The sequence below is a fragment of the Psammomys obesus genome, unplaced genomic scaffold (assembly GCF_907164565.1).
Source record: "Psammomys obesus unplaced genomic scaffold, mPsaObe1.curated_primary_1811, whole genome shotgun sequence".
Classification (NCBI taxonomy): Eukaryota; Metazoa; Chordata; class Mammalia; order Rodentia; family Muridae; genus Psammomys; species Psammomys obesus.
The window spans coordinates 30,329,119-30,344,157 of NW_026590062.1; the positions used below are offsets into that span (position 1 = coordinate 30,329,119).

The 15,039-nt window shown below is 44.7% G+C and overlaps 1 protein-coding gene across 1 annotated transcript; it reads left to right on the top strand.

The window, feature by feature from the left end:
- Window positions 1-1,856: 1,856 nt before the first annotated feature.
- Saysd1 (SAYSVFN motif domain containing 1) lies at window positions 1,857-7,602 on the top strand. The gene is made up of 2 exons (XM_055605720.1): window positions 1,857-2,085; window positions 7,081-7,602. Exons 1-2 carry the CDS (start codon window positions 1,882-1,884, stop codon window positions 7,429-7,431), a joined length of 555 nt encoding a protein of 184 aa, XP_055461695.1. The 5' UTR covers window positions 1,857-1,881; the 3' UTR covers window positions 7,432-7,602.
- Window positions 7,603-15,039: the final 7,437 nt, after the last annotated feature.

Genomic DNA, 15,039 nt, shown 5'->3' on the forward strand with positions numbered 1-15,039 from the left:
TAGTGGAAAATTTACATGCCCTGCCATCAGACTTCTTGCAAGGGTCTGAAAGCAGATCTAGTGGCCACATATTCATATTGATATTATTTGCATTCTTTAAGCCTGTCAAGTCAGAGCACATGAATAAACAAGTCAGGCAAAACAGATAGGCAAGAAGATTCAGCGGACTTCTGGGCTCCCTGGAAAGCCAGTCTTCCAGGGCCCAGGAAGACTAGCCAGGATGGAAGGAGCCCCATTTGTGTGTGCTCCACCTCATACAGCAACCAGATATCTCCCAAACACGCTTCTCTGGGGTTTCATGCCTGGTCTCACAGTATACCCTTTGGAGTGCAGAGCTCAAACACTGTTGGGCATCCCACTGCAGAGGTGCCAACAGCAGAGCCTGGGCTCCTAGATTACTGATCATAGCTGCAACATCTCCACTAGTTTTGGCTTGTCTTCACAGCACTTGACATGACATTATAGATGTAGTGACATATTTGTTTGTTGCTCATCTTTCTGATTAGAATGAAACAAAGGTCTTTGTTTCGTTTGTGAGCCCTCAATCCTGAATGCTTGGTACAGTACTCAACATACAGCCCTAGACAAACATTTGTTAAATGAACAGACTCCATTCTCTAGTATTTGACTCAAACTCAGCAATATTCAACAAGTATTTGAGACTCAGTTCTGCAAGTGGCACTTAGCTAGGTGCTAGGGACTGAGCATAGAGCTTTAAAAATCTGTAAAAGTCAGATCTGAAATTGTATTTTTTTGGGGGGGGGGTAAATTCCAAGAAGAAACAAGAACACCAAGAGTTCTAGAAATGTTCTTTTCTGGGTGGTAGTTACACAAGAGCATAGCTGAAACTACAGTTAAGACCTGCACATTTTGTAAATATATTTTTATTCATTTTTGTAAAGTTCATACATGCATACAACTATACTGGAACATATTCACTCCCCATTTCTCTCCCCAATTCCTTCCATGTTGATCCCCTCTCATCTTGTCCTCTTTTTTATTTTTAAATAGTCCACATATTCCTATTTGTGTGCTGCTCAAACATATTCATGGGTATGGGGACCACACCATACCAGGGTGTGGTTGACCCATCAGGGCCCACATTAGACTGACTCTTCCCCCAGAAAAACAAAAAACAAACAAACAAAAAAACCATCACCCATTAGTAGCTCCGCAGTCAGGGGTGGGGGCTTGCAAGCCCATCCGTCCTGGCATGTTGGCTAGCTTGATTTTGTGCAGGTAAACACAGGTGCTGGGGGTTTGTTCATGAGTGCTGTAGTCCTATGATGGCCAGAAGACACTGACTGTTTCAGTCCGGCTCCCTCCTACCCCGGCTCTTAAATCTTTTGACCTCCTCTTCTAGCTTTGTATTTTAAGTTGAACCCCAGTAAGTTCGTCTGTTTTACATTCCTGACTTGTCACGTCAGTACATCTCTCTCCAAACTAACTGGAGGTGTGTGCAACCTTTAGTGAGACTAGCATACCCCAGGAAGAGGAAGAAGGTAGGAAGCATCTTGCTTTCCTGACACGGGGAACTTCCCAGAGACCACAGGCCTCCTCCCACGTTCTGAGATCGCCTTTTCTATGGTGAGGACCACTGGCTCCACGGAACCTGACGCCGGATGTTGAAGACAAGTGCGCTGAGACGAGGCGCAACACGTCACAACTTAGTTCTGCGGTCCGGTCAACAGCCAGGAGCATACAATGGAAGATGGACACTCCATCCACGAGCGTCTGCAGAGAGAGCTGCTCCAGGTACAAGAGGGCCACCCGACGTCACAGTCTTGGAAAATTCCCGCCGGTGCAACAGCAACGCGCAGGCGCAACAGAACGCCGCCTGCGCAGGCGCACGGCGGCCGAGGACGGGCCCGGGCGCGCGCCATGGAACAGCGGTTAGCTGAGTTCCGGGAGGCCCGCAAACGGGCCGGGCTGGTGGGCCAGCCCTCCTCGTCGAGGCTGGGCGAGCAGATCTCAGATGCGAAGGCGGAGCCAGAGGCGGCGACCCCGAAGCCAGCCCCAGGCTGGCTGAGACGCTTCCTGAAGAGGAAAGCAAGCCCGGCCCTTGTGCGGGCCAACCAGGCTCAGGTGAGGAGAGAGACCGGCCCTTGAAGCTCGGCTACCTGCGCGGGCCACGCCTCGCTCCGCACAAGCCACACCCACGATTTCTGGCGCTCAAAGCCCTTCCCTGTCCTGCGGGCTCTCTCCTCGTCTGTCCAGTGGCTGGGCACCGCATTTCCTCAGTGTGTGTCAGCACGTGACAAGTGGCCCTGACATTTTTCTTCCCAGACACAATCCTATGCAGCAACTCGTTGCAAAGAGAAAGCGAAGGTCTAAGGACCTTGAAGAAAGAAGCATCTCCCGCTTGAGTTGTGCACTGCGAGTTACTAGCAGAGAGTCCACATGGCTTTAAGGACACAGCCGCAGTCCACTGCTAGTGGAGGGTAAAAGGTCTAATTAGTCATTGATCAAAAGTGGCAGTAATTAAGGCCTCACTTTATTCACACCTTGAGTTGAGGTACCAGTGCCGCAGGTAGCTTGTGTTTTAGATTTGGAGGGGGAACCTCAAACCTTAAGAGGGTTTGAGACCATGACCATCCTATCGTGAATACAACTCATTTCTGAAGCTGAGCAGGGTCGGGCATGTGGGAAATGGGGTTTGGTTACAAAACGTTCTGAAGTGTGGCGACTGTAATTGCCAGTGGTGGTGTACAGAGGCTTCCACGCCACTCTTGGAATACAGACAGTATTCAAGTTCAGTTGATCAAAGAAAAGTTGGGCTAGGATGATAGCTCTTTGTGTCTTTATGTAGTCGTCACTCAGGACTATCCTGGCCAGGGGATTTGTCAATGAGATTGGAAAGCCTGGGTGGAACTATGAAACACTCCCAGGGGAAAATCTCCCTGGGTTGGTTTCTGTTACTGTGGTAAACACCATACTGAAAAGCCGCTTGGGGAAGAAAGGGGTTATTTTAGCTTACAGGATATAGACTTGCCTATAGGCAATTTCATTTCTCAGTTGAGGTTTTTTTCTTCCCAGAAGGCTCTAGTTTGGGTCAAGTTGACAAGGAATGAACGGTACACTATGCTTTTCAGCAGCCACAAGACCTTTGTTTCTTGTAAGCGTAATAAATACATAACATATGGCTGGGTCAGGGAACTGTAAGAAGTCAGCTGAGAGCAGCCTTACTGGTCTGAGAAGTTGGCACACCCAAACCCTGCTGCTCAGTACCTGAGGGTACAGGAGCATGTGCCATGTAGGGTCAGGAACGGGGAGAGCATGGCTTCATCAGACCCAGAAACTGCTTTTCTGGATAAGCTGCTTTTTGAAACTTTAGTGTGGCAGATAAGTCAGTTTGTTCAACCTCTGGGCTGCAGGGTGAAAGATAAAGTCAGTTTGCTTTTTTTCTTTTCTGTTTCTTTTTTTGTCAACTTCTGCACTCCAGTGTATGTTATGGAATTTTCTAGAATTTTCCTGAGTGGCAGGTGTCTTGAAGTCTTTGGCCTGTTTTAAGGCCCTGGTTTTAGGGTGAGGGATTTCCTTTAGTAGTGAAGGCCTGTAATCCTATCTACTTAGGAGGCTGTGGCAGGGTATTACAAATTCAAGGCCTGACTTTCATCCTATCTCAAAATTAAAAGGAAAAAGAAAAAAGAAAAAAAAAAGTTGAAGAGCTGGAGTTGTAGCTCAGTGGCAGAGTGTTTCTCTTATGTACATGAAGTACCAGGTTTGACCTCTAGCACCAGGATAATGGATACATGAATACAGGACTATAAATCAGTGGTAAAGTACTTTACAGACATGTTCAGGGCCCTAGGTTCCATCATCAGGACCACCTCCCCAAAATAAAGTGGTAGAGTAGTGGTGCATGCTAGTAATCATAGCACTTAGGAGTCTGAGGCTGGCAGATTGTGACTATGAAGGTGCTCTGGGCTACATAAGCAAGACTTCATGTCAGAAACAAAGAACCCACTCTGCTTCAAAATCACATTTTACCAGAACAGCTTATCTTGCTCACATTAAAATCATCTCCTTTAAGTTGATCTATTACTGCATGAAGGGTCCCTGCAGGTATTAGGGCAAGCAAGGAACCTTGAAGAGATGAGAATGAAAACTTCTTTCAGGTTGACTTCATTTACCTGGATCATATTTCAGGGAGTCTGATGCCAGGTGGTTTATTGTATTTATATTTAAACACAATAGAATTTGGGAAAAGGTTTCCAGAAAACAATCATTTCAATTCCAGGTGTATAATAAAGCTTCAGGTGTGACTACATAGAAACTCCTTTGCAAAGTACATGTGACCTTGAAGATGGGTTCTGTAGCTTAAGGGTCTAGAATCTGGTATGGTCTCTGATTGAAACAGCATAGAGGTCAGCAGTGTACAAAGTACATGTGACATCTCCCCTAAGAATGGGAGCAAAGGATAAAGTCTAGAATAATTATTCTGGGTGAGGTCTGGCTCTACAGATAGCAAAATATTACCAACTTATTAACAATATCCACTGTTAGTTTTCTGGATTGAAAGCAGGTATTTTATTTCCTCCATGGAGAAGATACGTCTGCGAGTTTACATTTCCGGTTTTCCTAGTGCCCCCAACAACTACACAGTTTCTAGTTTAAGGAATTTTCTTTTAATTAGGAAGAAGGTATAGTTGCTCAGTTTTGACTTCACATTCTCTCTACAGTATTCAAGTTTCCCACTTACTTGAAGGGAAAGGTAAGGAGGGTGAAGCCTCCTTTTCCTTCAGTGCAGTTTGCACAACTTTAGTTGTCTTTGGGTAACTGTTGTGGATTAGGCATCAGCAAACAGAGGCTTGAGAATACATCTCCCCTCCTCTTTTCCCCTCCTTTCCCCTGTTCCAGTTTAAAAACTATGTCTAACCACACAAAGTGCTTTTGACTGTATATTTCATTTCCAAAGGAATATAAAATCACTGAATTGAGGCCAGAGATGCTCAACCCAAGAGAAAGCTTCCTTTATAAAAACCCAGAAATTGATGAGAGGCAACACTGGGATGGGACTGGCATTAATCACCCCGCCTTTCTTAAGAGACTTGGCTTTAGGTCTATTTTTCCTATTACTCTTCCTGGGTTTGCCTTGGTATAAAAATTCTTATTAATAAAAGTTATTTTTTCTAAGTTGCAATCCAACTCTTCCTAATTATTGTAATGTATACTGAGCCCATTGGAGATTTCTTTAGCCATCTATTTTGTAATACTTTCTTTTTAGTATTCTTTGATAAATTTCATGTTACTCATCTTCCTCTGCCCAAAGTTTTCTTGAAGGAAAGTAGTTTCCCCAATTCATAAGGTTCTGCTTGTAACTGTTTACTCCCTTGGAATTTAATCCCAGAATCTTTGGCCTTATAGGTAGTTCAGTCCTGGGGGTTCATTCTCCATTCTGGTTTGCAACTCCCAGCCTTCCAGCCTTGCTCAAAGGGCCCACTCCTCCTCCTCTTCTTTCTTTTTGCCTCACAGAGTGCTGGGATTTCTGGTGTTTACCACCATGCCTGGCTCAAATGTGCTGTTTGGAGAACCTGAGTTCAGAATCTGAGTTTCCCCACATAAAAAGCCAAGCTTGGTGCATCAAAATTTAGCAGTGAGGTGATAGACAGGAGGAACTTCAGCTAGGTTATCATAATTGGTGATATCCAGGTTCAGTGAGAGATCCTGTATCAAAAATAAAGGTGGAAATCAATTGAAATGAGGCACACAGTATCATCATGCTTTCTATATGTCTCGCAGCCTCTGCGTATGTTTCTTTCTGTCTCTCTCTGGAAAGACCTCTCAGGTAGGAAGCCACTTGCTAGTGGAGGCATGGAAATATGTTCTCTAAGCCATATCTATGAGCAATGTACAACCATAAATGCCTATGCACATGGCTGTTGTCAGAGCTGCAAATTGAATCAGCACTAGATACAATTCTCAGTCAGAGGAATTTCCATACGTGCCTCCATGTTTGTTCTCTTTGACAGTTTGTTTACCGTGAACTTTGCTCATCTTTCAACCCTTTACCCTACCATTCCCCCTAGAGCACCTAATTAAATAAAAAAGGGCAGGAAATCTTTAGGCTTTTATTTTTTTGAGATGCAAGTCATGACTCATTCATGGCTGTACAGTCAACCTAGGATCTTGTTCCCTTTAAAAATTGTTGAATAATTTGGAATCAAGAGAGCTTTTCCAGGTGGGCAGTGCTGAATTTGTTTCCATTGCTCCCATATTCTGGGCTACAAGATAAAACCCATTTCTTGCTATGTGTCAGAAAGAGACTCTTAAACGCTTAGAAAATAGTAGAGAACAGGCAAAGCTCCGAAAGCCACCCACACACCAGGGAATTCCCTTAGCATCTGACACTGGGTATAGATTTTAACATGCAGGCAACGGGATTTTATTGAAGTTGTGTGGGCTGCAAGGTGAAGGTGATGTAGAGAACTCATCAATCAGTTATACACAGGCTGGCTTGGAGACTGGAGAGAAATAAGAGGGAAGGAGTCTAGTTAGGAGGTGCTTCCCAGGCCTGGGTATAGTGATGAGAATCTGGGTACGATGGGAGTTGGGTGAGGGGGTAATGGCCAGTGACCATAGCTTGGTAATTTTTTTTTTCATAAAGTATTTGAAAGGGGTTTTTGTTTCCTGTTTTGGGGATGGACTCCATTTTGGAATTGAGTTACTCTGGATATTTTGGATATCTAATAAAATCAGCAAATGTGTGTTCACTGTGTAGGAGACAAGTATTGCACCTGCTGCATTATCAGCTACTGGTCAGGTTCTGTCAGGGACACAAATTAGGTTTTGTTAGCAGCTGACTAAACTGAAGAAATGGCTTCCATGAATGCAGCCCATCTCAACGGTGCCAAGTTTTTGTGGGGTCACATCTTGCTGTGTGCTGATCAGTGTTGATTTGTTTGGACCAGGAAAGCTAAGCTCTCTGCCAGTGATTGTTTTAGAGAGGAAGGCAAGAAAATAGAAAACAGTCATTCAACAGCCTTCCTAGAGCAGTAAGTCCTCCCTTTTCCAATTGATTTGAATCCTCTCAGCTCCACTGACCTCCCATTCTTACTTCTGTTTGCTTCTATGTCCTAGGAAGCAGGCCAGCAGCCCCCTCAGAGCACTGCGGTTCCTCTGCCTTCTTCCTGCTGCCAGTCTTTCCTGACCAACATCACCTTCTTGAAGGTTCTCCTCTGGTTGGTCCTGTTGGGTCTGTTTGTGGAACTGGAATTTGGCCTGGCTTATTTTGTCCTGTCCATGTTCTATTGGATGTATGTAGGGACTCGGGGTCCCGAGGAGAAGAAAGAAGGGGAGAAGAGCGCCTACTCCGTGTTCAACCCTGGCTGTGAAGCCATCCAGGGCACCCTGACTGCAGAGCAGCTGGAGCGTGAGTTACAGCTCAGGCCCCCGGAGGGAGGTAGGACCATTCCTAGCTGGTCCTCCTAGTCTTGAGCATGGACTCTACAAGACAAAGGACAGCTTGCAGGATTGCCACATTCTCCATTTTCCCCCTGATATGCTGCAGCTTCATCTTCGAACTTCTCTTTGATTTGGGCGAAATTTTCTAAAGGGCTCTCAGTGGGGCTGGTGCAGTCTATAAAGTCATATAAGAAGGAGGCTGGTGTGTCTCATTATTGGAGAATGGTGATAGTGGCACACTAAAGATGCATTGTGAGGTTCTCTGGTTTACCCAGTGGTTTGGTGGATAAGTAGGCACATCAGGGCTCTGTATTACACATGAATACTCTTTTAAAATAGTTTAATATTTACATAACTAAGTTCCAGGCCAGCCAGGGAGACTGGTCTCTCTTTCCCTTTAAATGTTTTAAGTGTTTTGCCCAAATGTATACAGATGTACCATGTGTGTTCCCAGTACCCTCAGAAGTCAGAAGAGGGCATCAGATCCTCTGTAACGAGTTATGGTGGTTGTGACCCACCATGAGGATGCTGGGTTCTGAAACCTCAGTCCTCTGCAAGAGCAACAAGTGCTCTTAATCATTGAATCATCTCTCTAGCCTTTCAAACAATGTACAGAATTATTTTTCCAAAAGGTTCAAGTTGCAAGTTTTAGGAAGTTTTGTTTTTGTCTTGCTTCTTTTTGTTCATCAATGCTATTGAAATATAAAATGTCTTTAAGATTCTTTCTTTCTATAAACAGGTCCTTATACACTGCTCATCCCCATCTTTCATTTTCCTGCTACCCTCAAACTCACAGAGACCTGCCTGTGTTCTGTCTGTTTGGGTGTGTCATCAAAGCCTGGCTCAAAAGCAGCCTTTTATAGGGTGCTGAGGTCTGAACTCAAGTCCTTATTCTTGTGCAGGACTTTACCCCTGAGCCATGTTCCCTGTCCAAATAATCACTTAAGTTGTGAATTTTGTATATTACTTGCCTCTCAAATCCACCACTCCTATATTAGGTGTTCCGAAAAGTAGTCTGTTGGGTCCACAGCTCAATTGGTAGATTGCTTGTTTAGTGTATCAGCTGCTTTCATGTTGCTATGATGAAACACCATGACCAAAATTAACCTAGAGAAGAAAGAGTTTATTTTGGTTTATGGTTCCAGAGGGAGAGTTCACCATGTCAGGTGAGGCATGATGGTATACAGCCAGAGCAGGAAGCAGAGAGATCCCATCTCAACCCCATACACAGAAAGCACAGAGCATAAAGTTGGGTAAGGCTACAAACTCTCAAAGCTCACCCTCAGTGATGTATGTCCTCTAGCAAGGTTCCCATTCTAAAAGTTCCATTACCTTGCCAAACAGTTTCACCAGCTGGGGACCAAATGTTTACATAAGCCTATGGGAACCATTCTCACTCAAACCACCAAACCTAGCATGTTTCAGGCCACAAACTTGATTTCTAGGACCACATATAACTAGGCACTGGTGATGCATGCCCATAATACCCAGAACTTGTGAGGTAGAGTCAGGAGGATTAGAAGTTTAAGGTCATCCTCAGAGAGTTTGAGGGCAGCCTAGGACACATGAGGGACTGTTCAAGAAAGAAAGAAAACAAAGAAAGGAAGGAAAGTAGGCAGGACACAGGCAGGCAGGCAGACAGAAATTGTGTATGTGAGGGGCTGGAGTGATGTCTCAGTGGGTAAGAGCATTTGCTGTACAAACATGAGAATTTTACATTGAACCCCAGTACCTACATATAAAGCTGAATGATCCCTGTGCTGAGGGTTTGGGACGCAGAGACAGGAGGGGTTGCTGGCAGTTACTCCAAGTTCAGTGAGGTACTCTCAGGAATATAGCATAGAATGATGGAGAGGACACCTGAGGGCATCTTCTGGCCTCCACATGCCTGTGCATGGGCGTGCTCACTTACATGCACACATGCATCTACCACACACGCACCTGCACACGCGAACATGCATTTTTAAAGAAGAAAGGAATGAAGGAGGAAAGAAAAATGTGAAAAGGAAAGAAAAAATTGACCCTTTCAGACAATTCCTCCAGTCCTATTAGATGTGGGTTCTGGGATCCCACCCACACCCCTGAACAGCTGCCTCCTCCTCTCCCTGGCTTGAGTGCTTCAGTGCAGTACAGCTCCCAGCACCAACTTGGAAGGCTGACTTAGAAAGCTGACTCAGTGATGGTAACATTAGTCAAAGAAAGATGGGTGTGGTTTTAGAAGGGGGCAACAGGTTTGTCATTTTCCAGCTGTTCATCTGGAACTCCAGAGTGAAGAAATGCAACAGCACAGCACAGAAAACTTTAAAACAAGGAGACTCCCGGGAACTATAACCAAAGGCACTTTACTTCCCAAGTTTTTCATTTTGGAACATTCTGAAAATACAAAAAGAACAAATTTGAGTGTTAAATTTGTGTGCATGTATCTCAGGAATCAAGAGGTTTGTGGATTGCTTGTGACTAGACCTAATGCTTTTTAAGCTCAAACATGAGAGCATCTTATTAACATACTGCTCTGGGCTTGTTTTTCCTTTTCTCTTTTTGTGTGTTTATATATTTATATCATGTAGCATCATAATGTATCCTGTACATTTTTTCAGTGTTCTACATACCCTTGGGGCTGGATCACCTGCAACCCCCACATCCAGGTCCAGTTCTATTGTGCTGCCCAGGTGAGGTACAGAGCCCATGGTGAGGTCTCCACAACAGACCTGTGGTGGGCCACCTCTCCCATGCTTGTATCCTCAGCACCTGCTCACCCACAACTGCATTGTGTGGGCCTACCAGAGTATTTCAGGTGGGTAGGGGTGGGGTCAGCTCTCCTGCTTTCATGCTCCCAGGGCCATCTCTCCTGTGATGCCCAGGTGAGGGCTAGGGCCAGTTCTGCACAGCCCTTTGACATCAACATGTCCCCACCTGGCAGCCCAGAGCAGGGTGATAGCAGGCTCCTGCAGGGCCAAAGACCCAGACATGGCCCCTAGTGGCAGCACAGGCTCGGACTCCACCATGGTTCCAGGTGGCATCACCAGCTACTCATGTCAGCCTGTTTCTTACTACCTTCAAGTTTCTAGTTTTGCCTCTTCATTGTGCTCTTCCTTCTGTTTCTCTTTCTCTTCCATATCTCCACCACTTTCTTTTTTTAGTGGTGCCAGTGTCTCTGAGTGTCTGGAGTTGTTGTAGGAGTGGTCTCAGTAGTGCTATGCCCAGCTTGTGCATTAGGGCCTGGACAGGGGTCATCTCTGGCATGGTCTTTCCCCCACTCACACCACCAGGCATGCATGGCACCAGATTGGTGATCATCTCAGGCTAGCTTCCTGTCTGGGCCACATGGTGCAGATCATGGTGCAGATCTGGGCCACATGGTGCAGATCACTCCTCACCTGGCCCACTGATGGGGTAGTCTGTCTCCACTTCACTCTTGCTTGGAGCTAGCAGTCTCTAGCTTGCTCCCCAACCTGGGAGCCTGTCCCGAATTGCTAGACTGCTGGTCATCTCAGGCTCACTTTTTTTTTTTTTCCAGGAAATATTAGCCTCCTAATCATTCAGATGTTCATAGGTCAGAACACTTTCTCTTTTCTGCCACCTACTGGCACACATTTGACACACTATGTGCTTATGAAGTTTTATGTAGGGGAATTCATGGTTTGACACTCTCCAAGGCTGGGGTGGGGAGTACACTTTGTCATTTCCACCCTTTCCTATCTATCTTCTTATAGAGTACCTGGCTTTCCCAGGCTGGCACTGGGCTCCAAGGCTCCCCAGTGAGCAATGAGGAGTTGTGGTCTCCAGGCAACTCCCAGGCAGATGGGGAAGGCAGCTCAGAATAAGACAGGTGCAATGCAGTGCTTAATGTCTAAGGGAGGCCAAAGGAGAAGAAAGGAACATCACCTGCAGAGTCTGGAAGGCTTCCCAGAGGCAGGGACATTGTACTAAATTTGTAGGGGGACCAGATACTGCCAGAAAAATGTGGGAGCAAGGAGGTGACACTTTGGGTCTATGTAAATCACCAAGAGATTGACATACCCGAGAAAAATACAGTTTTTGTATCTACAAACACTCCCACAGATTCAGGCTCAGGTACAGTTGTGGAAGAAGAGTGGAATGATTCTAAGAGCCAGAGGATCAAGGAGTTTGTTATGAGGTTTTGTCTCCTAGTAACATTAGACACTACACCCATGAAGTTTCACTAACATGACTGTTGATATGCAAGCTGAACAAGGATGACCCCAATGAATATGCCAAACTGAAACCTACACAAATAACTACAGAGGACAGGTGAAAAAGAGAGAGATGGTCTTCCCCAGGAAGAACACACCAAATAGTCATCCCTGAAAAATATACAAGTAATATATGGACAGAAAAGATTATATTCAAGAATATATATGCCTGTATGCATACAATAAAAGTTATTGAAAAAAGAGGCCATGAATTTGAAGGAGAATGGGAAGGGTATATGAGAGGGTTTGGAGAGAGAAATGGGAAAGAATATGTACATATTATATATATATATATATATATATATATATATATATATATATATATATATATTCATTATATATACATGTAGTATCTCAAAACCTAAAAGAAATTAAAATAAATGTCATCTGGGCTGGATGTGATGATGTATGTTTTTAATGCCAGCACTAGGGAGTCAGAGACAGGCAGATATTTGTGAGTTTGAGGCTAGGCTGTTCTATATAGTAGGTTCCAGGGCAGCCAGGAATGCACAGCCAAACAATGTCTCAAACAAACAAATCACCTAGGGCCAGTGAGGTGAGATGGCTCAAAAGGCAAAACACTTGCTAGTGATCCTGACAACCAGTTACAATCCTGAGACCCATATGTTAGAATGAGAGAAAGGACACATGCATTTGTTCTCTGACTCTTCGTACACAGACTGTGGAACATGTCCTCACCCCATACACATAAAATAAATGAAGGGGCCCCAGCACAGAAATATACTGCCCACAGACCTGTGCCATGTGTAAAGCAGGTTCCCATCCAATAGGTGGAAAACTAAAGTAATATTTGGGTGACCTCTTCTGGCAAGTGGGTCTTCATGAATTGTCCTGAGGAAATGAGGACATCCATGGTAGGCTGGCATAATACCTATCTTTTGTCCTCTTTGTCAAATGTCATTGGTCACTTTTTAATGATTCCTATTTGTCCTCTAACCTGAAAGAACCCTGCTGCTTCCACTTGCTTCCTTCCTGTCATCTGGAGTGAGAAAACTAAGATAAAGCAAATGAGTATGCATGTATTCACATGCCATAGTTAGGTCTGGAAAGAGTCCATAGTTATAGCAACGTTCCATTTTTTTAAATAGATGGGAGTAACCTGGCAATCATTTTGTTAGGCATCCTAGCCTTTGTATACACACACACACACACACACACACACACACACACACACACACTCACAATTCTTCTGCATGGAAAACACAGTAAAAGGCAGGTGGTATTGTTGTACCCAGATCACAAGACTAAAATATCACCGGGAGCTAAATCCGATGCAAATGAGGGTTTATTGGTTACAAGCTCGAGTTTAGGCTATAGAAATCTCTCTGTTAAAGCAGGAGGGCATGACCCTGAGCTCTAGGGGAACAGGGTTCTTAAAGGGGGAGGGGAAATGCAAGTAGGGGCTCCAAGCTTTGGTTGGGGGGGGTCTACTTTAGGCACCAAGACCATAAAATGGTTCTGGCCCAGTTGTTTGGAGAGTGCTTGATCATGAGTAATGCCTGGAATGTGCTGATTAACTGTTGCTAGGGAAGAACAATTAGCACACTCTGTGGTCACAAGTTAGGGGCCATCTGGATGGGTTGTCAGGAAATGATATCTCTTAAGTGTAGGAAGGAATGTGGTCAAGCCCGAATACTCCCTGCAGTGGGCTGGACATGTTTTAATTAACCTGGTCTTTTGTCTAAACTTTTACTGAGGACTTCAATCATGCTGCCCTAATTTTAAACTTTTAAAAATTTAAACTCTAATTTAAACTTTGGACCTTTCATTTCCCCCTTTTTAAGAGGATAGGGGAGGAGGACCTCCCCTATCAGTGGACTTGGAAAGGGGTAGGGAGGAGATGTGGGAGGGAGGGTGGGTGGGATTGGTAGGTAATGAGGGAGTGGGCTACAGCTGGGATACAAAGTGGCTATCAGCAAATCCATCAGCTTACGTAGGTGATTTCCAGATGGGCTCCATTAAGTGAAAACCTATTGAACTGGATACAGACTAGGAACAGAATTATTACTTAAACAGAAAAATCATAGATTGCTGTCACTTTAATTAATGGCTAATCTTTGGTCCTGTGATCATAGCACCATTAGTTAAATGATCCCCACCCTTTGCTTAACATACTGTAAGAATTTGTTAATAATACAAGAGCCAAAGATCAATAGGAGCAATAGGATAACTAGAGGCCCAACTAATGTAGAAATGAGGGTAGTCAGCCATGGGGAGGAATCAAAGACAGCATGATACCAGCTTTTGGAATGTTCCCCTCCTTTTTGCCTGTGCTCCAAGCTTTCTCTTACCTTAGCCAGAGACTTTTTAATAACTCCAGAGTGGTTAGCACAAAAGCAGCATTCCTTTCCCAATGCTATACAAAGTCCTCCTTGTTGCAGAAATAGTAGATCTAATCCCCTCCTGTTCTGCAACACAACTTCAGCCAAGGAGTCTACGTTTTGTTCTAAGTGATAGACTGGCCTTTTCAGGCATTGAATATCTGTATCTATATCTGCTCTGAGACTGTTAAAATTTCTTTCTTGCGCTGCAACCCTGCTCCTGCCAGGCTGGCCCCCCAAATTAAGGCCAAGGTCAAAGAAACAGGTTCCCTTTTTTGTCTTATAAGGTTCTCTTCTGTTTCCTTTGTTAATGTTTTTAGCAATATTTCTCTAGGGTAGTAGGATATGTGGGGGGCCGGCAGAACTAGAATATAAAATTGGGGTAAATATATCAATCACTTCGTACATGCAAGGGATGGCCCCAGTAGAGCATGCCAACAAGCCTGTTCGGGGTGTATACTCCATTTAGAGTGGGTTCTGGGTTCAGTTTTGTTACATAAATGTTGGTGAGATGGCAGGGCTGTCCGTATATATGTCCCCTGTCCGTAATTGCCTGAAGGGTTATTGTTGGCCCCTGTGGGACCATCTGCAAGCTGAATGCTTCTCTGAGAAGCTGTAGGCCACCCTTAGAGCAATGCCTTCATAAAAGGGAGGCTTAGGGTTGTAACATAACAAGCAGGAGGTGGTGAGGTCAGAGTTGGAGGCATTTAGGACCTAGAAAGTACTAACCACCATTGACCATAAGGGATCTGTATCTTCTTTTAAGTACAAAGGGGTGGAGCTGGAAAGAGTAGGTATTGTCCTAGGTTTTGGAGTTGGCTTGGGTGTCCGGATCTGATTAGGGGATCTGGGTCTGTTTGCCTTAGGATGGAATTCCAAATCAGATGAGAGTTGTGGTTGATTTGCCAGGATCTGATTAGGACCTAGAGCAACAGGGGGGTCTAGCATAGGGGCTGCCTCAAAAAGCCTTACTGTAAAGAGAGCCCCTGGATCCTTTTCTATTGGGGCATGTATTCTGAGTCCCCAAGTTTTTCCTGTTTTCCAATCTTGCTTCTTGCCTTCTGTAGTAAAGGCTAATC

Excerpts from the sequence above, each read along its gene's own strand:
- Saysd1 (XM_055605720.1), top strand. The coding sequence starts at position 1,882 with ATGGAACAGCGGTTAGCTGAGTTCCGGGAGGCCCGCAAACGGGCCGGG. Across the intron at positions 2,086-7,080 it reads TGCGGGCCAACCAGGCTCAG|GAAGCAGGCCAGCAGCCCCC; the intron begins GTGAGGAGAGAG and ends TCTATGTCCTAG.